The 24,957-nt window shown below is 39.2% G+C and overlaps 1 protein-coding gene across 10 annotated transcripts in view; it reads left to right on the plus strand.

Moving 5' to 3' along the window:
* The window catches only part of plekha7b (pleckstrin homology domain containing A7b), a 472,905-nt gene that overhangs the window by 384,563 nt on the left and 63,385 nt on the right, over positions 1–24,957 (plus strand). For 6 of the 10 annotated variants that reach the window (XM_043705777.2, XM_043705778.2, XM_087996496.1 and 3 more), the window contains 7 exons: positions 746–865; positions 2,390–2,443; positions 13,934–14,014; positions 15,932–15,997; positions 17,648–17,728; positions 20,130–20,279; positions 23,737–23,838. In XM_043705777.2, the coding sequence (XP_043561712.2) occupies positions 746–865; positions 2,390–2,443; positions 13,934–14,014; positions 15,932–15,997; positions 17,648–17,728; positions 20,130–20,279; positions 23,737–23,838 (654 nt within the window). The remainder of the gene's footprint in view (positions 1–745; positions 866–2,389; positions 2,444–13,933; positions 14,015–15,931; positions 15,998–17,647; positions 17,729–20,129; positions 20,280–23,736; positions 23,839–24,957) is intronic. The other 4 variants (XM_043705784.2, XM_087996497.1, XM_043705780.2 and 1 more) reach the window with 3 other exon arrangements.

Here is a 24,957-nt window from a genome sequence, read left to right on the forward strand (position 1 = left end):
TGTGATGTGATTCTGCAATTGGATATTTATTAAATAATCATGTATGCTACAAATTATGTTGACAACTAATTGTCATTTGAGTATACATATGATGCACCTGCACATACTGGAAGCTACACATATTTATACACACAGGCCATGTTACTTGCAGACACAAAGAATGTACAGTCATTCTGTCTGTTTCACCTCAACAAAATAGGTAGCAGTTATTCTGTAGTTGAGCGCAATACTCTGACCAAACCGTGTAATCCTGCTGCATTTCAACTGATGTGAAGCTTGGGAGCTATCATCACTCATCATCCAGCTTGTGCATTGTCCATGGCAATACTCTACTAGTCACAGTCCACTTGCCAACTAACCAATCTGTACTGTTCTCGTGCAGAATAAGATGTTGTTCTCCTTTTATAATGGTATTCTTGAGCATGTTCTGATAAGTGCAAGATAAATAGTTTTGGACATAATCCCTTTCTTTCAGCAATAATCCATGTAATTTATTGTTCAGACAGGGTAAAATACTTCAAGGTAACTTCTTAACCTGTTTGAGGGAAAAAGATGTTATATAAATACCTTCATTGGAGGCTTCAACATCTTTTTGATTGTCATTCAGATATAAATTGGATCAAGCTAATCTTCAACTCTTCTGATATGATATTGATTGTGATCATAATTAGGTAGAGTGCCTCTGGGTTGGAGTGACATGTTTGAATTGCTAATGCCTCCCTTTATGACCAACTATTACCTGCAGCCAGAAGAACTAACTTTACTGCTCATTCGATTACGGAGACATCAATCCAAGCTGGCTAATGTTCGAAATCATACTTTTACCCAGTTACAACTAAACAAGCTGAGCCAATCCAACCATCAGGTCAGCTACTGATTGGCTCAAAATGTCACCCAATGTGGCTGTTTGTCCCAGAATGCTTCATGAAGTTACTTGTTGTATGCTTTTTGTGGCTGTACAATAATTTTTTATTTTAAATGTTCACATATACAAACCATGACCAGCAAATCCAGCTTCAGCAGTTTATTGCCATTGTGCATCAAGTTAGATCATTACCCAAATGCTATTGGTGACATGTACTGATATTTCTATATTTTCTGTTGTTTCCCCAAAACGTTGTCTTCCACACAGCTTTGAAAATGTTGCAACAGAGTATTTGACTGTACATGACTCCATGATGAATTTATGAATTTTAGTTTAAGCTAAAATCTGGAACAACTCTGGCTCAACTTAAAAAACAAGAAGGGGAAAAGCAATATCAGATTTCTGACCCGTAATCAACAGTGAGAGATTGCTGCTGCAAGAGAGGAAAGGCTCAGTCTCTGCCAGTACATGTAGGTCTGCAAATGTAAATAAGCACTAAGATGAGGTGCGAATGGGCAGTCCATGCTCATGGTACCATGTCCCAGTAGGAGTTAGTCCCTTCAAAGGGAAAAAAACTGCAGCAGTTTGAGTAGATGGAGACAGAAACCAAAACCAGATGTAGCATTGCTCTTTCTGAAGTCCGTAATCTTTTATCTATTGTAAAGTTCCTGTGTTTCAACTTGGACACAAATTATCCTGCAATTGGAGTTAGATGACTTTTTGTCAGTCTAACAATATTAAAAGAGAACCATCTTTCGAATGTGAAATAATTCTAATTTTTCCCAAAATGTAAAACTTTTCTGAGGATATATAAATATGGATATTATTTAACTGTTCAAATTTCATTTAATTCTGTTGGGATACTGGTCAGAGAAAAGTGTCCACTGATTAAGTCCTGAATTTTAACTTGATGACTGATCACTTATTGCTCTCTAATATTGTATCGTCATGTAGAAAGAAAAGGCAAATTACAATCAAATATTCTGCCCTCTTAAAGGTGGTACTATACTTTTTTATTAAGTAAAATAATGCAACGTGGTTTCAAAATTCTGAGTTCCTGCCTGACTGTTCAACATCTGCCCTGTGAATGTTATTGTATAAGTGTTTGGACTGTTACTTTTATAATTGGAAAAAAAGACAGTTTATTTTATAACAGGCCATTTTAGCCAGACTCAAATTATTGGTACAGAGGCTGTTGAAAGTGTGCTTAGCATTGATGTATGTGCGTGCAAGCTTGCTTTCTGAATAGCTGAAATCCAGAACTTTGTACTTTCAACAACTTAAAAGCGTCTGTTCTATAAGTATATTTTGGATTAAGTTTAATGACTCAATACTGTAAAAAAACCATGACTGAGAAACCTTTACACAAGAAACTGATCTGTTCAAAGTTCTGGAGATGCATTATGCAGTAGATTTCTGTTTTCCTGTTGAAATGTTTTGAGTGAAGAGGATAATGGATTTGTCCATTTTTGACAAATTATTCATTTTAATTGTGCTTCTTCATTTTCTCATCTACAATGTCAGGCTGATGACACATACATGCAACTGAAGAAAAACCTGGAGTACCTCGATCTAAAGGTTGGACCCCGCAATTATCGCCTCTTCTGTCTGTTTCTCTGTTGTTCTTTTATGCCCTCCTAATCCTTTTTATCACTAATATAGTTTTCTGTATTCCACACGTTCTATTTCTATTTGTTTCTCCCAATTACTGCCATTCATTTATCCAAGAATGTGTAATTCAGTTTATCAGTTCACTCACTGTGTTTTCATAATTCTGTACTGGTTTATCTCCTGACGTGCAATATTTTCCTGAGTACGTAAGTAATTCAAAGCATCAAATGAATCACACTTGTGGATCAGGTCCTAGTAGCTTGGCACATTTGCTAATTCACAACTAGTTATATGTCCACAATTATCAACTGAATCACAGTTCTGTCATGTGTACTGTCAAATAGTTAATAGCAAGCTGTTTAAAATTTGAATTAATTTTCCAAGAAGGTGCTTGTGGAAATTGATAATATAATTGTACGAGCCATGAATATTCTTCCATATTTTCACAAATTAAAATTCTATAAAGGGATTTTTGTTCTTGAGTTAATGAGCTGTATTGGAACTTAATTGAAATCATATTTGTTTAAGAGCAAGGTTTTTAGTTTTCTATTTCTGTGTTGGGAAAGATTGTAAAATTATAAAATACTACATATTTTGATCTGTTCAGAGACTCTGTTAAACTGCTTTCTGCATTACGTTATTTTCGGACTATTTTAGCTGATACCACAAAGCCCTGACTCTTTAGATTAGATTAGATTACATTACATTACAGTATGGAAACAGGCCCTTCGGCGCAACAAGTCCACACCGACTCGCCGAAGCGCAACCCACCCATACCCCTACATATTCCCCTTACCTAACTACCGGCAATTTAGCATGGCCAATTCACCTGACCTGCACATCTTTGGACTGTGGGAGGAAACCGGAGCATCCGGAGGAAACCCACGCAGACACGGGGAGAACGTGCAAACTCCACACAGTCAGTCGCCTGAGGCGGGAATTGAACCCAGGTCTCCGGCACTGTGAGGCAGCAGTGCTAACCACTGTGCCACCCTGCTGCCCATTAAATCCAGATTCCCTATTTTTATATGTGAACTATTGCTGATTTCTAACCTTCAAATTACAGCTAGTTGATGCAAATGAATGACACACTGTCAGATCTTTGTGCGTGGGAAATCATGTCTCACAAACCTGATTGAGTTTTTTGAAGAAGTAACAAAGAAGATTGATGAGGGCAGAGCAGTGGATGTGGTCTATATGGACTTCAGTAAGGCATTCGACAAGGTTCCTCATGGGAGACTGATTAGCAAGGTTAGATCTCATGGAATACAGGGAGAACTAGCCCTTTGGATACAGAACTGGCTCAAAGGTAGAAGACGGAGGGTGGTGGTGGAGGGTTGTTTTTCAGACTGGAGGCCTGTGACCAGTGGAGTGCCACAAGGATTGGTGCTGGGCCCTCTACTTTTTATCATTTACATAAATGATTTGGATGCGAGCATAAGAGGTACAGTTAGTAAGTTTGCAGATGACACCAAAATTGGAGGTGTAGTGGACAGCGAAGAGGGTTACCTCAGATTACAACAGGATCTGGACCAGATGGGCAAATGGGCTGAGAAGTGGCAGATGGAGTTTAATTCAGATAAATGTGAGGTGCTGCATTTTGGGAAAGCAAATCTTAGCAGGACTTAGACACTTAATGGTAAGCTCCTAGGGAGTGTTGCTGAACAAAGAGACCTTGGGGTGCAGGTTCATAGCTCCTTGAAAGTGGAGTCACAGGTAGATAGGATAGTGAAGGCGGCGTTTGGTATGCTTTCCTTTATTGGTCAGAGTATTGAGTACAAGTTGGGAGGTCATGTTGCGGCTGTACAGGACATTGGTTAGGCCACTGTTGGAATATTGCGTGCAATTCTGGTCTCCTTCCTATCAGAAAGATGTTGTGAAACTTGAAAGGGTTCAGAAAAGATTTACAAATATGTTGGCAGGGTTGGAAGATTTGAGCTATAGGGAGAGGCTGAACAGGCTGGGGCTGTTTTCCCTGGAGCGTCGGAGGCTGAGGGGTGACCTTATAGAGGTTTACAAAATTATGAGGGGCATAGCTAGGATAAATAGGCGAAGTCTTTTCCCTGGGGTCGGGGAGTCCAGAACTAGAGGGCATAGGTTTAGGGTGAAAGGGGAAAGATATAAAAGAGACCTAAGGGGCAACGTTTTCATGCAGAGGGTGTTACGTGTATGGAATGAGCTGCCAGAGGATGTGGTGGAGGCTGGTACAATTGCAACATTTAAGAGACATTTGGATGGGTATATGAATAGGAAGGGTTTGGAGGGATATGGGCCGGGCGCTGGCAGATGGGACTAGATTGGTTTGGGATATGTGGTCGGCATGGACGGGTTGGACCGAAGGGTCTGTTTCCATGCTGTACGTCTCTGTGGCTCTATGACTCTAATTTGCAGCTATTGAACATTTTGCAGGAATGGTGCAAATTTGGATAATGTATAGAGAAATTAAAATTTCTTCTGAATATATGCTGTTAACTATTATGAAATGTTACTTTCCATTTATTGAAGTCTCTTCATGGTCAATGGTCACTTAAGTATCTTGTTGAAATATGGGTGAGCTCTTTATTAATCACTAAGCTGCTGGCTGTTGCATCATGAGGTGGGCCACTACTGGGACAGCACTGATTGATCTGACCAATTGATTTAATTCCTGCGATTAGAACTCTTGCTTGTAACTTGTTATGTATTTTATTATTAAATTTCACTGTTTATTTACTCGTAACTTTAAGAAGCTCACTTTCCAAATTCACACTTCTGAAGTTCCTCATTTACTGATATTATTCTTCAGTAAAATAACATCCTTTTGCACAGACTGTAATGGTTATCACATCCAGGATTGCCCAGTAATCATTACATGCAAATGAACTTCTCACAATGAAGGTGCATCTGAAACATTTGCCATCTCGTTGAAACACCACAGCTTGGGGATTCAACAATTTTATCACAAAATAGGTATCACATCCATGATTGATTTAATAGTGGCCGTTGAGCACAATGTTGTGGTTGACTGGTTCATGTAAAATTTCACAATTTCCCATCCCATGTCTTTTCGCTGTTTGTTTATCTATTTCATATTTCTGTCTGTGACTAGATTGTACTGATGTGAATGCAGTTGTTGCATAACTGTTAGTAATTTTCAGCATTGCCACATGATGGACAGAGTTACATAGGGTTGCGAATGACACAGGCTATGGCAAGATTTGTGGCACGATTGGCAAGGACACTCTCAAAATCAGGATCATCTCGCTCCACCTTTTACTCGTTTTACAAGTGACGCAGCAAGTTTCTTGCTCGGCAACAGTTACATTTATAGCTTATTGCATGTCTTGTTGGTTCAACTTGCATCAATAATATTTGGTTTTGTATTTTACCAAACTTAGAAACGAGCCATTTGTTAAGAAAACTTAACGTGGGTACCTGGTGACTTCAGCACCTACCTGCTCTGGTCAGTCTCGATGTCCTGTTTTGTCAAACAGGATTCCAGACCAAGATCCATGGGCACCAGCCACACCCATCTCTTCTCCAGGGACAACTTGTTCCACACTGCTATCCCTGTTGCTGTCTGTGCATGTGGACAGAGTTTGTGATTATTGACATCACAGGGTCCTTTCATTCCTGGGACTGAGCAGGTGCCTGGCCTCTGGCAGTACCCAGCAGCCTGGGGCATTTCTTATTTGGCCAGGAGCAGAGCTGTAAAAGTGAGGTCTTTGCCAGGTTGTAATCCCCCATTTTCTAGGCCTAACATTCCCAATGAGGTGTCAGTATCTGGCCTGATGAGGGGACAGCAGGAGGTGTCTTTGTTGATGCTTCCTCTGAAGCATTTTGTCCCTTGGGAGTGGAGAAGGTGTCATCTGGCAGAGGCATGCATTTTTCTCTGGAGTGCCAAAGATGCTGGCTGGACCTGCAAGACACAAGAGAAAATACATGCATAGATGTCTTGGCATCCTTGCAGAAGTGTTCGCAGTCTTCTGCAATGTGGGCCAAGATTCCCCCTTTTCATTGGGACTGAGGAACCTGGAGCTGCACACCAATCCACTTTGACAGGGCAGAGCCAGCCTGATGGGTTCATTCTCCTGGATTGAGGGAAAGGAAGGAATTGAACGAGGAGAAATTGGAGGGCGCAGCTGGTAGTTCTGCAGGTGAGTTACCCTGGGTGAGTGCTTAGCCAGTGCAGAGATCATGCTGTTTTATTAGTGTTAGGGTTGCAATGGATGAAGTAAGATGTTGCAGGCAATAAGAAGTGCGGCAGAGCCTGATGTTGATGGGAAATGTATGCTGTGGCAGAGAGAAGTGTCACATTACCCTGGTGTGATGGAGCATAGCTGCCCATTCTGCACTGTGGAGACAGCATTGACCTGGGAGGTGACCTCTGACCAAGCTGCCAGGATCTGATACATGTAGAAGATCCTTTATCCGAAATGCTCAGCACCAGCTGTTTTTTGGAATTTGGAATTTTTTGGTTTTTGGAATATTGACAGTTTAATGGTGAAATTTTTCAAAATCTTACCGGAGGAGCAGACTTCTAAGAACGTGCTTGGCCAGGCACACCCCTCTCCTACGTCTCATCTGATTGACACGCAATGAGTGGGTGTTGACTTGGGAGCATTCACAGAGAGATCCCAGGCCTGTCGGTGCTTGGCCACACCCCCCCCCTCCCATGTCACATCTGAATGACACACATTGAGTGGGTGTTGACTTGGGTTAACTGTGCTTGCCAAACAACCTTGCTAATGAGAAAAAAATTCACAAAAATCCTTCAGAGTTTGGAGGTTTTTGGTTTTTGGATGTTCGGATTAAGGGTCTTCTACCTGTAATGTGGTCTGCTCTGCCTGTCATTTGGGAAGAGCATGGAGCTCCTTGGCACCACTCTGTCAATCAGGACCTCAGTCTTCCTGTTGGAGAATGGTGATGCCATCTACCCCTCTGTGACATAGTGAGATTCTGTCTGACAGTGAGCAGAGCAGGTCGGATTTTCAGTGCTCTTCCTGGTACACAGTGGCTTTTTCAACATGGCACACTTGCAAGGGATGCTGGTCTTTCAGGCATCCACTGAGTGTAAAGTCATTCTGTGAATAGTGCGTGGTAAAATTAGATCAACTGAATGTAACAGACGCCATACAGATGGGGTCGGTAGTTAATGCACTACATTTGGTAAGAAAGTGAGAGAATTTGTTGGGCTTCATGGCTTAAAAACTCTTGAAAGAAATTGATGCAACTTGTACTGAGTGCAGAAAAAGCAAATTTCAGCCCAAAATATTTGCCGACTTATTATTTTGATCCATTGAATCGAAACAGGTGCTTCAGCCAAGCTGGTCTTTTCCACAGGGAACCCCACCCATTTCACTTCATTCCAACTGCAGCAACGTTTTTGCTGTGAAATCCTTAGATTTGCTGTGATGTAGCAAACGGTTCTTGTCAATGGCACTTTACTAAAGGATTGACTTGGCTGTATTAGTTGATCTAACCTAAAGCAACTATAGAGGTGCTGCAGTTAGTTAGAATCCTTTTAGTCAGTGAAGGTGAAAAGGTCAGTTGATTGCTATGGAGTAGCTCTTGTTAGGAATTTGGGTCTGCACGTGCTAGATAGAATCACAGAAAGCCACATACAGAGGTCTACTGATCTTACATAAAGCTTTTGGTAAATTCACAATGCATTAGAAGGGAGACTGTTCCCCGTGTGGAGGAATTCATGTCCTCAGGACTAAAATGTCAAAGTGAAAATTGGCATTTCTTTTTGAGGTGCCTATAATCGTGTTGAAGAGCGAGTTGATTTTCCACACAAGTGTGTGTGGTTCCATTTAAGATATACTTGACTATTCTGTTTTCTCTACTTGTGCTTTGCTGTATAGTGTGAGTCAGATTCGTTTCTGGACATGTTGGCATTTTTTTTACACTACTTCACGAATGGGATTTTTATATCTTTTGTTTCTGTTTGGGCTGCAATTTTTGTTGTGTATCCCCCAGTTGTAGTCATAGAGTCATAGAGATGTACAGCATGGAAACAGACCCTTCGGTCCAACTCTTCCATGCCGACCAGATATCCCAACCTAACCTAGTCCGATTTGCCAGCACTTGGCCCATATCTCTCTTAACCCTTCCTAGTCATGACTCTAGCCCTTGGCATCATGGTAGCCCACCAACACACTAAACAGGAGCTAATGGACTTGAAAAACCCTGTGTGGACAATAAGCAAAAGTAATGTAATTTAGAAAATACCTTGTAAGAACTGTAACAAACACTACATTAGACAAACAGGCAAAAGTCTAGCCACCAGGATACATGAACATCAACTAGCCACAAAACAACATGACCCTCTCTCAGTAGTATCCTTACATACAGAAAAGGAAGGACACCACTTTGACTGAGTCAAGCCAAACAGAGACATGCACGAGAATTCCTAGAAGCATGGCATTCCAACTGGAACTCTATCAACAGACACATTGACCTGGATCCCGTTACCACCCCCTGAGAAAAAGAACAAGACGTGACATCACCATAGGAAATGATGTTACCACAGGAAATGACATCACCAACTCGAGGAAAGCCAAACCTATAAGTAGAAAGCAGAAAACACCAACAGTGCTTCATCCAGAGGCTCACTGAAGATGTTACCTGGTATGGTGATGAAACGTCTGAAGATGAACCTTCCAGCTCAGTGAATAAATCTACATCCAGAACCTCAACCTGAGCTACAGATCTTTTCAAAACCTCCTTTCCTATTCATATACCCATCCAGATGCCTTTTAAAGTTGCAATATGAGTACCACCATTCAGGTTATTGTGCTTCATAAACATGCCAGCTTCTTTCAAATTAAGCATGTTTGCTGATAACTTTAACTAGTTAACAGTTACTAATGCATTTCTATTTGAGTATTTATCTGCTTTTTAAAAAGTAAGTGTGGAAATGGCCACCTAAAACACAGGTAGCAGGGAGGATGGGGATCACTGAAATCACATTGAATTGACATGAAAATCCTTTCTTTCTTAATTTCATGTTTGAAACTTGTTAAAAAGATAAACCTATAGCATTTCATTCAAATTAGCCATTTCCTATTACCAGGCTGCAAAAGTACAATGTCCATCTAGTCTCGCTACTTTTTTTCCCAGTTATCAAGATGACTAATTAAGTACTGAAAATGTGTTGCTGGAAAAGCGCAGCAAGTCAGGCAGCATCCAACGAACAGGAAAATCGACTTTTCGGGCATAAGCTCTTCTTCAGGGCTTATGCCCGAAACGTCGATTCTCCTGTTCCTTGGATGCTGCCTGACCTGCTGTGCTTTTCCAGCAACACATTTTTAGCTCTGATCTCCAGCATCTGCAGTCCTCACTTTCTCCCTGACTAATTAAGTATCCAATTTCTATCAGGTTTTAACATCAAGCTTCCATCAGTCAGGGTTCTTAATGAGCATAATTATGGATTATTATCAAAAGGAAAACTTCTTATTCAATAAAGGTGTAATCATTAGTAAACTTAGAATCAGTGGTACAGATGTATAAAAATTCAGCATAAAAATGAAAAACCAATTTTTCTTCAGCAATTGGCTTTCTGAAAACGAAGAACGTAATCTTCAAGAATAACCCGTTGACTAAAAGAGTTAAGCATGGGTTGTTCTGAAATTTGTGGCTTTGATGTTTGGGGATGTGTGGTCACGTCACAAACAATGCACGGTTGTCTCTGCCTTGCAGATGCAGAAGTACGATCTTGGGATGTTCTTTCAATCAAACGTTCAAAAGAAAAAATAAGTTTCACCCTGAATTGCTACAGAGAGTTGTTTTTGTCAGAAATTGGAGAGATCAACTGGGCAATTGTTCTCAGCAGGTCTCCCTCCAACTCTGCTGGTTCTTAACTCAGTTGGACAGAATCTGGCCAAATAAAACAAGAACCTCTTCAAGTCGAGTGCTGTTTTGAAAACAGCCCCAGCTTGGTCTGCAGCAAGCAAGGTGTGATTCCTAGGGGGCCTTGTTTAAAATAAAAAGATCAATATCAATAGTGAACTCATAATAGCCTCTTTAAAATAAAACCACTCAAGGTATGTTCACAGGATAAATCAATTTCCAAAAATCCCTCAAAACATGAGCCCTCCAAGGAATATTGGCTGCAAAGTATTTTTATAGGTAACATCGGAGACAATCCAGACAAGTTTGGCAAGGCTGAAAGCAGGTATGGAGAGATTGTGTCTTGTGAGGTGAGGTTGAGTAGATTATGTAACATACATCCTTAAAGGACTTTATAGGTAGATGTAGAAAGGTTGTTTCCCTTCGTTGGAGAGTCTAAAACCAAAGGTCATAATCTCAGATTAATGAAGGGGTTGCACATTTAAGATTGCAATGAGGAGGAATTACCTCTGAGTGAAGTGAATCTGTATGGCTGTGGAGATTGAGTCATTAGGTATATTCAAGACTGAGGCAGATTTTTAATTAAGTAAACCAAGGGTTTTTTGGGAAATGGCAGGAAAGTAGAATTGGGGATGATCAGATCAGCTATGACTTTGTGGAATGGTGAAGCAGACTCAGTAGGTTGACACCATACTTCAGTTTCTGTGTCTCATAGTAACACAGCATGATCCGTTATCAAAAGATGCCTGAGCCCATCCTACTTTTTCTTCCCCTAGGGAAAAGCTGTCCAAATACAATCAGGGTCATAGAGGTCTACAGCATGGAAGCAGGCCTTTCAGCCCAACCTGCCATTGCCACCCAGTTTTCACAATTAAACTAGTCCCATTTGCCTGTTTGGTCCACATCCCTCCATGCCTACACCATCCATTAACTTGTCTAAACATTTCTTAACTTGCAAAATTGTACCCTCTTTACATCACTATTCCTGGCAGCCTGTTCCAGACACACCCCACCCTCTCTGTGGAGAAAGAAAATTGCTCCTCTGGGTCCTTTTGTATCTCTCCACTCTCCCCTCTCACCTTAAACTACAGCCTCTTGTTTTAGATTTCCCCAACCATGGGGAAAAGCAATTGGCAATCTACCTTATCTATGCCCCTCATGATTTTATAAACCTCCATAAAGGCACCCCACAGACTCCTATACTCCAGAGGAAAACCCCAGCCTATCCAACCCCTCATGATAACTCAAACCTTCCAATCCAGGTAGCATCCCAGTAAATTTTTTTCTGCACTTTTTCTATTTCGATAGTATCCTTTCCATAGTAAGGTGACCAGAATTGCACACGGTACTCCAGATGTGGCGCCTCCAATGTCCTGTACAGCTGCAACAAACTATCCCAATTCCTGTACCCAGTGCTCTGACCGATGAAAGCAAGCATGCCAAAAGCTTTCTTCATCACCCTGTCTACTTGTGACTCCACTTTCAAAGAGCTGGAACCTGTACCCGTAGATCTTTGTTCTATAACACTCCCCAGCGTTCTACCATTGATTGTGTAAGTCCTGCCTTGGTTTGACCCATCAAATGCAACAGCTTGCATTTATCTAAATTCAAGTTTTGCCATTCTTCAGCCGACTGGCTGAGTTGAACAAGACCTCGCTGCATTCCCAGATGACCACCTTCACTGTCCCCTCTACCACCAATCTTGGTGTCATCCGCAAACTTATTAACCATTCCTCCCAAATATTCAGTCAAAGAACTACTACCATTCCACTGCTAATTCCCCATTCCTAATAAAGTTACCCTTAATTATTTATCCAATTTCCTATTGAAAAACCTTATTGACTTTTCTTCCATCTCTGTTTCAGCTGGAATATTACAAGTAAATCATACCAGCTTGCAATATTAAAAAAAAACTTTTTTTTCTTAAGTACATTCTGCCTTTTAGACCAAGTACCTTAACTCTCTGCCCTCTGGTTATTCACCTTAGCTTGCTGGACACTGGAGAATGTGTGCATTTGTGTAATGTGAGCTTTTGAGTAGTGCTGTGGAAGTATCTTAGAGGATAGGAGTTTTTTTTTAGTTTTGTTTTCCTGAGTGTCCCAGAGCAATGTCTAGTGAAAAATTCTTAAAATTTCATAGTTTTGTCCTATAAATTGGATTTATTTTCACCTCCCCCACCCCCCCAACTGACAGAATCTGTTACAACACTGCAGCAATTTTGGTGATAATACAAACAACAGAAAAGCACATTATTTATTCTGTCATATCCTTTCTACATTTTGAAAACCTTGAACAAGCTTGCTCTGAATTACAACAATCTTGGTGTTTGGACGTTACCATTGATGGTGCCATCTACCCATATTTACTCTGCACCTTCCTCAAGGCCTTGATGTCTTTTTCTTTTAAACTGTGGTGTCTAGATCAACAACAGTTCTCCATTTGAGGTCGAACCAGTGCATTAGAAAGATTTAACACAACTTTGTACTGTATGCTTCGACTTGACAAAGCTGAGCTGATTGTGTACCCCTTTACTGCAATTATAATTTTACTGAAATCTGAGTTTAATATTACATATGCATTCCTTGGCAGTCTTGTGTACTCAGGTGATGTGTTTAATTTCTGCTTTTGTCCAGTTACAAACTCATTCAGAGGAGAGACTTGTTGAACCAAAAATAAAGGCAGTAATTTTAGCTGGACAATATAAAAAATAGGTTCAGTATGTTTAACCTTGACACGCAATTTATTGGAGACTTCTATCGAGTCAGTGAAATTTTAGGAGTTCACTCCAATTTATCAACGTAGCTTTAATTTTAAAATTGAATATTTTCTATATTTTGTGCTTATTCACTCTGAACAAATTGACTTTTGTTGTAATTTTGAAATACATTCATACATTTCCCAGCTTAAGATTCAGTAAACTTGGAGGCTGGAAATGTTTTTGTTCCAATTGCTTGGGCTAATGTGTGTGACTGAGTGGTGCTGTAGAAGATCCTTTGGACCATGTAATCCTGTTCTTGAGTTCTGCTTTTGTATTCTGACTGAGAATGGCTGCTGCAGATCAACAACAGTATCTGATGGTAAATTCTGGCAACTGTATTCCTCATGATTGTGTTTTGTGGGCTAGAGCCCCCCTCTAGTGGCAGAGTCAGTTACAGCACTGTTGCAGTCTCTGCATAGGTTTGGTGAAAAGCCAAAGAATAATAATGCCCTGCCTTTATAAAATACCTTAGGATGACAAAATGTATCAAAGTGCTTAGCCCCCATAAACCATTTTACATTTGAAATGCCTGGACTCCTGTTAATTAAGCAAATGAAACAGCAATTCAAAAATGAGACGGATGTCTAGTTTTTGCTTGGCTGATGAAAGTGAGAGTGCATGGAAGCTTTTAAATCTGTGAAGGTGAATGTAAAATGTAAGATGTTGATGTTACAAGCTCATTTTATGACCTGCTGGAGGGCAGTTGATGAATCTTAGGAGGACTATTTATGGAATGGTTTGATACATGTATCATACTTTGAAGCATTGTTTGGAATTGTGACATTTCGCTTTGGTGACTTTATATGATCCTAAGGAAGCAGTCACCATTATTGTAATGAAATGTATTCCTCTTCTGTTTGGAACAGATGAAATCTAATATACCTTTGATCAACATGGTTCACAGAATCTTAACGAAAGTCACACCAACGTTTCGACCCAGTTTCCAAGTAAGGCTGCTTGTTCCAGCTGAAATAAAAAGCAATTCATGTGGCTATTCCATCAGCAGCTTGCTTTCCACCATGGTTTGATATGCAATGTTTAGAAATCAGTGTTCCCCTTTCTGACTGATTTGGTCTGTGCTGTTATTTCTGTGAATTAAAATATTGATTTCAAAGCTTGGTCTTCCATTGCAGGCTGCAAGGCTGGATTTATTTTGTACTGTTGAAGATTTTGTAAAACTAACTGTGTTTGTATGTACCTTGCGTGAGCGTGTGTTTTGATTTCATTAAAGGGGCACCATATATCAAAATAATTTAGCAGTCTTTTGGTTCTAAATAAATATAAGCTCCTGCAATGTTGCATTTCAGTGCAATTTGTCTCATGACATCAGAAGAACTGGAAAGTTTAAACACATGTACATGTATATATTTGCACATTCATGTGCATATTCCCGCACCCTATGATAAACACATTTTTCATAAAGATACTGCCCCTTTAAAGAAGGCTATTGAAGCAACATAAAGCATGTTTGTGGCGGCAAAGTGCAGCATTTTACTGTGCGCCATAGCTTTCAATTTTTGTGTGATCAACATTATTCCTGATAGTTTAGCACAAAGGTGTAGTTAGTTTAAATTGATTCAAATCAAAAAACTTTATCCTTATTGTTGCAGTGAATTTATGTTGACCAACTTGAATAATTCAGGATGCCTTGGCAAGATGTTACTGTAGCTAAGTTGATTTAAGTCTTTTGGTGGATTGTAACAATAATCTGGAAATAGGGTTAAATATATTTCTTATCCAGACAAAATAAATGCTAACTGTGGAGGGATGTTATCAGCTTATTGTAGGACAGTTTGAAGAGCAGATCTGTAAAGTAATGCTTTGCTCTGCAAATTACCAGCTAAAATTCACTTCCTTTACTTTCTGTTCAAATTGTAACAGTAATGTGTTAATATTTCAGAATTTGAAGTGTTTGACGTAAAGGGAAGATTACGGATGTGTGGTTGCTATGCGTTTATCACTGATGCTTCGTTTATCATTCAATGTTTGTATTGATCTTCGTCGTTAATTCTTTGTTAGAATGACCACCATGTGAGAAATATATTTGCTTTTTTTTTTCATCTTTCCACTACCTTCCCAATTTTCTTCTCTCCTGAAGGGATTTGGTCAATTGGGGATACCACTCCATACACATCAGAAGACTTTTGGTTTTCATCCTTCTCATCTGATCCACTTAAGCAGTACATAGAACTGGGCAATTATTGACAGGATTTCTACATCATTTCTTGATCTGCTATCTTAACAGTAGTATTGGCATGCTTACATCACCAATGGTCATTTCTTTGTTTTTGATGTTGGTGGGTACTTCATCGATGATGGGAGTGGGATATCATCCTGAGCCACATTCAGCACTTAGTGGATAATCTCAGGCATGCATTTTCCAAGCAAGGCTCACTGGAAAATAATCTTTAGGCGTGGGACCCACAGCCACCATTACCAAATGGTGATGCAACGAAGGAAATAAATATATTACTGACCCCTCCACTAACCACCTGAATCATCTTCATGAAGGTTAATATCTGATATGGAAGTGCTAGAGAAAATGTTGAGAAAGTACTCATTCTGTCTTTTAACAGGTTATAAATTTGTGAGGTTTATTTGATCTTGAGATTTTGCTGGTCATTTCCTTATACTGTCCCTTTTTCATAATTCCTTGCCTTGGTCTGTTCTCGCTTTACTTTTGGTTTTTACTGGTTTAATAATAAAGCTAATTTGTTGAATGTTCAATTGCAGTTTTACTAAAGGCTTTATACTTTAATTCTTCATGGAGTAAAAACTTTTGCTTTGGGAGAGAAATCTAAAGTTGGTTGGATCGCAATTTATAGTTTTCTGCTGGCTGTCATCATCCTATCTTTTTATACTAGGTGACTGGACAAGAACCAATCAGACGTGTTGTGCAACCAGTTAAAATTGCTGAAAGCAACGCTGATGTAAGTCGCATCAGATTTTCTTTTTCCACGACTTTCCCCTGCAGCTCCTATTCAAGAATTCTTTAAAGCTGGAACTGTACAGTACTCTTCCTTAGTTTGATTCTCAACAATGAGTGTTGGCAAGCTATTTAGCTGTGAAGAGTTCACTATCTGACCCCATAGTCTCCAGAATTCCCTCCACATTGTGCTGTGTCAGAGCTATTGGTTGATTAACGTTGTGTTCTTGTTGACCAGGGGTAAGAACTGATGTTAAAGCCAAGATGAACAGAAATGCAGAGATTAAACCTAATTCATCCATATTTACATGCTTTAATACCACAATCTATCATATATCTATTGACTGGAACTTTAATCAAATGGAATTGTATTTAAACTTGCCTCATTTCCTTACTGTACTTGGGCTACCATGTAGCCAGAACATTTGAACTGAGATGATATATATGTTAAAACAAAAGTAATAAAATGTAGTTCTCCTTGGAGCACTATCTGACTGGGGTTATAAATAAATAATTTTACAGTTGAAAGGTTTTCCCCTTGGTGAACTTGGCAATGCAGCAATTATTGACTTTCCATCTGTGATTTCTCCAGTTGCTACATACCCACTCACAACTGAATTATCATTGGGAGACAGCAAGCATAGATCATGCTTTGCCACCTCCAGAAGATTTCCAGGCAGTTATTGTGCTACAAATATTAATGTAGCTGTAATATCAGGAGCAGGTCTTTGTGGGTAATAATAACCAATATGCCAGAAATTGAATTGTAGTTATGTTCATTTTCAAGATCCTATCCTACTTACGTGACTTCACACTTTTAATATCTTTTTCCTCAGGAATAAAACTTATTCCTCAGTTTAACTATTTTAGCAAACTAATTTAATTCATCCTGACTATTCTCGTTCCTCTGTTAGCTTCTCAGCTTGTTTATTTTTTTTCCTGTTGGTTTCCAGTATCACTTTTTAGTGTGTTTTCAAAATGGGTGTTTACTAAAGAGAGAAAAACATGGACAAAGGAACGAAAGAGAGAGAGTGCAGATTTGCGTTTGTTAAGCTTGGAAAGTTTTTTTTTTAATGGTTGTTTCTCTTTTAACATTCGCTAAAAGCTCAGAGGCCGAAGATGGCCATGTCCATGTGTGTGTCAATCTTAATCATCAAAATGTAGAAGGAGGTTTTGAGTGAAAATATTCAGTGGTGGTCCGTGGATTGCAACAATTCCTGGACGTGTAACCTCATACACAGTGCTGGATATAGTGGATGACTGTTTCTCATGAGGTTGCCAGTTTTGCTGAAATTCTTTTTTGCTTCACCTGGTCAGATAGAGGATAGTGTCCTAACCTCTTGGTTGCAGCAGTTTTGGTGATGTTGGACTTGTTGTAAAGCTTACAGTATATTTTAGTAAGGAAACCGGCACAGGCTTATGGCATGGATCATGGCAGAATCGCTTTTAAGTGAGCTCACACCAGCTTTGTGCTTAAAGTGATGGTCTATCATGTAGCGACTGCTGTGGTAATTCATGTTAAGTACGGTTAAATGTTTTACTCTTCAGACTGGCGGTGATAGAATCTCACCTTGCAACTGTGTCAATAACGATGCCAAAACGTTGTGTACATTTCCATTTCCATTTGATAAATATTCATTCTTTCTGTCTGTAGGCTAAACTGAGCAGACTTTGTGAACGGGACAAAAGTCTTCAAGATCTGGAAGCCAAAGTTCGGCAACTGAAAGCAGATAAGGTATGTTGCAAAGAGAAACAAAAAGAACAGTGCAAATACTGCAAATGTAAAATAAGTGCTTTGGAGTGTATGATTAGGAATCAGGAGTAGGCATTGTGCTCCTGGAGCCAATACTGTCACTCAATAAGCTAATGGTTGAACCTCTGCACCTTCTTTCTTGTCCTAGTCCCATGTCTCTTGAATCCTTGTCTCCCCAGTTAATTGTTCTTCACTTTAAATTGAATAATGGGCTGAGCATTTTTGCAGCTCTCTAGGAATTGGGATTGATAGAAGTTCCAAATAAAAGAAATGTCTCCCAACGTCTCACATTTTAAAAAAAAACCCAACTAATTAAAAAAAGACTGTCCTGAGACCATCACCCCTGAATTCTATGTCCTTCAGTCTGCAAAAACCACCTCTTGGTATTGACCTAATCACCTTGATGTTCAATGGTGGTTCATATTGAAAGTTATTCAAGACTACTTACTGACTGCACTTTGTATATTCTGCCATTATATATAAATAAAGATAAGATGGCCAACAGTTTGACTGTAAAGAACTCACTGTCCAAGTTTTCCAGTCTCCACATATATGCACTGCAATAGTGAGGACTATTAAAGATAATTTGACTTGAATCTAGGACTTTCCTAGTTTATGTGCCTCTACTCCATTCTGTGATATATTCAATCAATAATCAAGAAATTAGTATAATATATAATATCATCCAGTAGGAAATGATAATAGAAATGGAATAACTGTTCTGACAAGCTTCTGTCCCTAATGCGAAAATCTGGGAGAATCCAATAGTGAGTGAACTGATGTGTGAATGGACACTGTTGGACTACCCTTCCAAAGCCTGGACACACTATTCAGAAGTAAGAATAATCCCAAGATGACAGTTGGTGAAATTTAGTTGTTAATTCACTGAATCTGTAATCAAAAGTAGTCATCAGTAATGGTAATCATGAAACCCCAGAACCAATCCTGTCTTCACTTATCGAAATGTGATACTTTGTTTTTAATTCATTCATGGAATGAGGGCATCACTGGCTAGGCCAGCATTTATTGCCCATCCCTAATTGCCCAGAAGGCAGTCAAGACCACATAGCTCTGGGTCTGGCATCACATGTTGGCCAGACCAGGTAGGAATGATAGTTTCTCTCCCTAAAGGACATTAGTGAAGCAGATGGGATTTTCCAACAATTGATAATGGATTTATGGTGATATTAATTCCACATATTTATTGAATTCAAATTCGATTGAATGCTGTGGCAGGATTTGAAACTGGGTCCCCAGAACATTTAAAAGTGCAGCAATACTATTGCTAGGCCGTTGCCTCCCCGTACATAGACTGAACTGGCCTCTGCTCTGGAACTTTAAATAAACAATACTGATTTATTGTGATTCGTTTGCTTGCTTCAAGGAGAATGGAACAAAAAAAACATAGCACAATAATGACAGTTCAACGGAGACTACTGATAGTAAATTGATAAGTTTTATTGTGACTTCGAGTGCAGTAATCCAAGTAATTGAAATTGATGACTGCAGAGGATTGGCGACACTTGTATAAGTCCTAAATGTTTAGTCACAAACCCATTTTAACTTGGGACAGGCAAGAAACCAACATTTCAACCAGAAAGCCATCAGTGTATGAGAATGGCGCAGGAATTGCAGGTACCTTTATCCAGTAAATCCACAGCAGAAGAATTATGTTAATGAAAGGACAGCTTCGCCTGGGTTTGGGTCTTGGTTTGAAGTCTGCTTCAGATTTTGAGTTGGTTGGATTTAAGTTACGTGCCAGTATTTTAACAGTTGCTTACTTGAACATTATACCAAGTGTTGTAATTTTTAAAATCTATTTGACATAGAGAACTGAAGGAAGGATAAAAGGTCATCTGTTTACTAACAAGTCATTTCTCATGTCACATTGATCATGCTCAAATAGTCTTCTGTATCCGGTCAGACCCCACACATAGTTTGACCTGAGCCTTGAACCTCCATTTCCCAACTCTGTATCACCACTATCACTCCTGCATCTTGCTGTTTAGTTTTTTTTCATTTCATTTCATTCCAGGTTGACATCTCACTTGATTAAGTTCTTGGCTACCTAAAAGGCCACTCTGCTTTCTCTAGGCTACTTGTTCTTCCTGGTGTCTTGGTAATCTTTTACCCACTGGGTGCCAACCTCCATCTGCTTCTTTTAGACCTGCCATCCTACCCTTTGACTCTGGCAGTGACTCAAATGATTTTGCCTATCCACATCCCACTCATCTGCCTTACCACCACCCCATCCCACGCAAAACAAAATAATAGGATTTGATTACTGATGTATCTTAGAGGTGTCGGAGGACATGTCCTTTCATTTAGGTTTTGCTGAAATGGTGATGATTGCTGCAAGTTCTGATTTGACATGTTTATTCAGGACAAGCTTGAATCAGTACTGGAGGTAACCCACAGACAACTGGATCAATATAAAGGACAGCCAACTCATACTGAGAAGATTGCCTATCAACAGCGGCTGCTACAAGAGGATCTGGTTCAAATCCGAGCTGAGATTTCCAAAGTCTGCACAGTAAGTGTAATTCACCTAACTAGTTGTTGTAGCTTGTATGGTCTGCTAAAGTAACACTTTTAGTATATCAGATGTAAAAATGGTCATATGAGTTTGTGTCTGACACACAAATATACAGAAGTTAAGCAATATGACTCCTGCACTATCAGGCTGCTTTTAAAATCAGTTTTGTCTTCCTTTAACTATAACTTCAGCTAGAAGACGCATTTGAAATGTGCCTGTGCAACCCTGTTAGATATTATGGAAATCTTCAAACTGCTGTAACAATCTTGCTTAATAAAATGAGCAAAATGTTTTCACCTGTCAGCATCAACATAAAATTTAATGATAGAGAAAGCAAAGTTGTTGTTTTTCTGCAATATAACATAACATGTACCACCTTTACCTAAAATATCTACTCAATGATCACTCATTGTTCCATTTCAATGGTTTCTGTCGGCCTTTGGTTCTATGTTCCATGTTACTTCTCATACCATTGAAACCTACGTCCTGCCAATGTAGAAGCTTGGCTTCAGGTTGTTACTTGCTCTTTTCCATTATGAGTCGAACCATATGATACAGTGAACACTCTAATACATTTATTTCCCCCATATATACTTGGCTCACTTAGCTCAAATAATTCTCCAGCAACAAATTCAGCAATATCTCCTCTTTTATTTGGAACACCTTCATACTGGTCAAGGAAATGCCCCAAACACATTTCACACATTCATTTCTTTCCTTATGCTTATTCTAATATTATTCCAATTAATATTTGAGTAATTAAGGCTGACCGGTATGACTACGAAATTCTTGCGTATGTCGGTGATTTCCTTTAAATAGTGAGAGCAATATGGAGGAACAAGTAGATAGGGTCCCCAGTGGTATAGTAATGCTTTTTTTATTTCTTTACTCAAACTTTGATTTTTCTTTGCCCATTTTGATCCATGTCCTCTCATTCCAGCATTACAAGGTCTTCCTCATCAAACTGCCAGCCTGCCTTCATTTGATTAGATTCTCTACAGTGTGGAAACAGGCCCATCAGCCCAACAAGTCCACACCACCCCTCCAAAGAGAAACCCACCCAAACCCATTCCCCTACCCTATATTTACCCCTGACGACATACCTAACACTGTGGGCAATTTAGCATGGGCAATTCATCTGATGTGCACATCTTTGGATTGTGGGAGGAAACCGGAGCACCCGGAGGAAACCCACGCAGACACAGGAAGAATGTGCAAACTCTACACAGACAGGCGGGAATCGAACCCAGGATCCTGGTGCTGTGAGGCAGCAGTGCTAATCACTGAGCCACCGTGCCGCCCAATTACTTTGCATTTTTCTGAATACTTCATATCTTTTAAATTTTAGTGGTTAGTACTCACTAATTTTAAGTAATTTTTCAACAATAACTACCATGTGATATTCTTACACAGCTGTTTATGCTCACAGTTCATCCACTCTTTTAACCACACTTTGTGAATTTACATGCATGCATTGTAAACCTGTTTTTGTATTCCCCATAGTCTGGTCCCATCTATTACAGTACCATTCCTTATTCTAAACATCCTAAAGTATAATAACACTCTGTCCTTTATGCAACTTATTCCTCCTACCACACTAATACACTGGTATCTATTTCCCAACCAATTTAGTTTAAATCCTTAGCAGTGATATTAGTGAACATTCATATGAAGATATTTATACCAATACTGTTCTGGTCTCCTCCCCTTGAATTGGTGTTTCTTGCCTAAAACTGGTCCCAGTGGCCACAAATCTGAAGCCTTCCATCTTGCACCATGCATTAATCCTCCCTTCCTTCCAGTTTCTACTCTCATTAGCACAAGACACTACAAGGTGCTACTCTTTTAACTTCCTTCTGAGCTCCTGAAATCTAACTGTAAGACCTCAATCCCTGGACACAATCATTGGTGTTGCATGTACAACAATTTCTGGCTATCTCCTTTTCTGTGGAGAATATTATATGCTCTTTCAACGATATAATTTACCTTGATCAGCAGCGAGACAGCTTACCATGTGGGCTGCACACTTGCAGAAATGCCTTTGTCCACTAGACTATGGAATATCCTACAATGACGATATTTTGATTCTTTGCCGTTCCTTCCTGTGCCCTATACTTCAGGATCTCAATGTTGAACTACAGTTGGCCTTTGTCAAGAGGATCAACTGATTCTGTTTCCTCTGCAGTCTTTTTTTTAAACCATGAAACGCAGCAGCCAGTAGGATATGCAGGAAGTCAGGCAGGAGACCTGTTTTAAGATTCCTGTCAACCATGATTCATCCCCACTATGAGGAGTGCCAGGTTAGCCCACAATTGAGTCTAAACCATTGCACTGCCTTCAATTCTAACTTTTCAGAAACTAAATATTTTATGGGTTATTTTAAACTGAAAATGATTGATCAGGTGTGGAGCAGTTGTGATGCCTCCAAGGCCAAACTCAGTGAGAATTAGCAGCATTTTTGCTGACTGGGAAATGTCTAAAGATCTTTATGGATTAGCAAACCATTCAGCTCAAACATGTTGCTTGTCTTCAAAGTAATGTTTGGGCTCTGCTTCAGAAATTAAAGCAAGCCTGGAGCTAGAAGAACCTCCATAGTAGCAAATACATGAATGGAATCACCAAGGTCAAGGAACTGAAGATGAAAAGATAAACTCCTTTGAAAAAGAACTGGAATTGAGTTGCTACATTCCTTGTATACTCTTTGGTCTATGTTAACACACTGCACTTTGATCAAGTCAATGGCTCTTTCTCAAATCATTTTAAGGAAAGTAATGCAATCCTTTTGAGGTCAAATGTTTGGACAACTTTTATTTAAATAATCATGCTTAGTTACGTGAAGAATAGACTCAATTGTGGGCTAACCTGGCACTCCTCATAGTGGGGATGAATCATGGTTGACAGGGATCTTAAAACAGGTCTCCTGCCTGACTTCCTGCACATCCTACTGGCTGCTGTGTTTCATGGTTTTAAAAAAAGAGAATAAATTAGCTTTTTCTTTTGATTCTTAATGTACATAAGTCGATATTGAATAAAAGCTCAGTGCTGTAATTATCCCCTTTACTCTCAGCAATTCAATCATCAGTAATATGTTGATTGGGATCAGGAAGGTCTAAGAATATTTGGCTGGATATTTCTAAATGGATTACTGTATGCATTAAGGAAAGCCATTTATTAAATGTTTGTGAACTGTAGAGAAATGGATCAATTATAAAACAGGAAAGGTTTTAGATGAAGTAATCTCTGAAATATTGTGTGCTGTCTTTTGAGCTTTGGGATTAGAAAAGTATATTGTGGTTCTGTTTACTTCTGTGTTAATTGTGCCTTGTGGGAAAAGTCAATAAAAACATTCCATGAGATAGGAGAATAAAATAATAGAAATCTACTTTTAATCCATTTTTGTGTTTCACCAATTACATTGTGGAATTTAACAAACTCCTGTATCATTTGTCTGCAGGAATTGGAAAATGCGTGGAAAGAATATGAGCAGACGGAAAACGATGTGAACCAGCTCAAGGAAGCAATCCTTGGATACCTGAAAATGGCACCAAGCCCCCAGGCAAGCTCATTTTATAGAAATTGTGTTTTGTTTTAAATGATCAGCTAAGGATTATTTTCAAAATAACAAAGTTGGAAAAAGCTCAATAATTTGAGGAATAAACGACGAGTAAAAGGCATGTTTCATTTCTCAGAAGTACATAGTTTGCAGCTGGAAGCTAATGATTTTAATGAGTTATTTGCTTGCATAATATGTGAATTTGGAGCAGGAGTAGGCTATTAAGTCTCTCAAGCCTACTCTACCAATGAATAAGATCATGGCTGACTTGATTGTAACGTCAAAACCACAGTCCCACGTGCCTGATAACCTTTCTCCCCTTTGCCTAACAATAAGCTCTGTACCTCATCTTTAAAAATATTCAAGGACTCTGTTCCTGAAAATCTGGTTGAAGCACAATACCAAAGGCTCATGACCCTCTGATTTGGGGTGGGGCAAATGTCATTGCGTCTGTTTTAAATGGGTGACTCCTGGTTTTTAAAGAATGATTCCTAGATTATCCCATCCTCTCCACATCTATTTGTATATTTTGTTTTATCAATTTTAAATTCAGTTATGTTTTTATATATTTTGCTCCCAGTTGCTGGATTATTTTGAATTGTTGGAGTACAGTAGACATTAGTTACGTACCAAATGCTTGGTACATATCTCATTTTTTTTCTCTTTTTAGAGTAAGGTTCAATTCCTAAAACTGAAAAAGTTTAACACAAGTTAAAGTACACCTCATTTCACTTTCTCCCTTTTCACTTAACTCGGGTGCCTTCTTGTAAGTCAGACTATGTTGGCTAGTTTTATGTGCTCCTGAAAGCCTGCCCCGACTTGCTTAATGAGGTTACAGTTTTGGATCTCTTGTTTAATGTAAACTACAAGCTAACTTAATTTGCACAGAACAAAAACATAGACTTTCTTACTCAAATAGTGCATTCAATCTGTCTGACTGTAGAGACATTCGGATATATTTTTTCATTTGTACATGAAAGTTACAAAATGTTACTGAATCTGAACACCCACAACTGGTATTTGTTTACCTTTCTTTGGGCTGAACTCTGCTGACTTTCTATTCATAGATGGTTTCATTCATAGTTGGGAGGCAATGGAGAAACAAAGGGTAGAATAAAGACC

This window comes from Chiloscyllium plagiosum, unplaced genomic scaffold (assembly GCF_037043375.1).
Source record: "Chiloscyllium plagiosum isolate Xiang-an unplaced genomic scaffold, Cpla_swu_hap1 HiC_scaffold_18, whole genome shotgun sequence".
Classification (NCBI taxonomy): Eukaryota; Metazoa; Chordata; class Chondrichthyes; order Orectolobiformes; family Hemiscylliidae; genus Chiloscyllium; species Chiloscyllium plagiosum.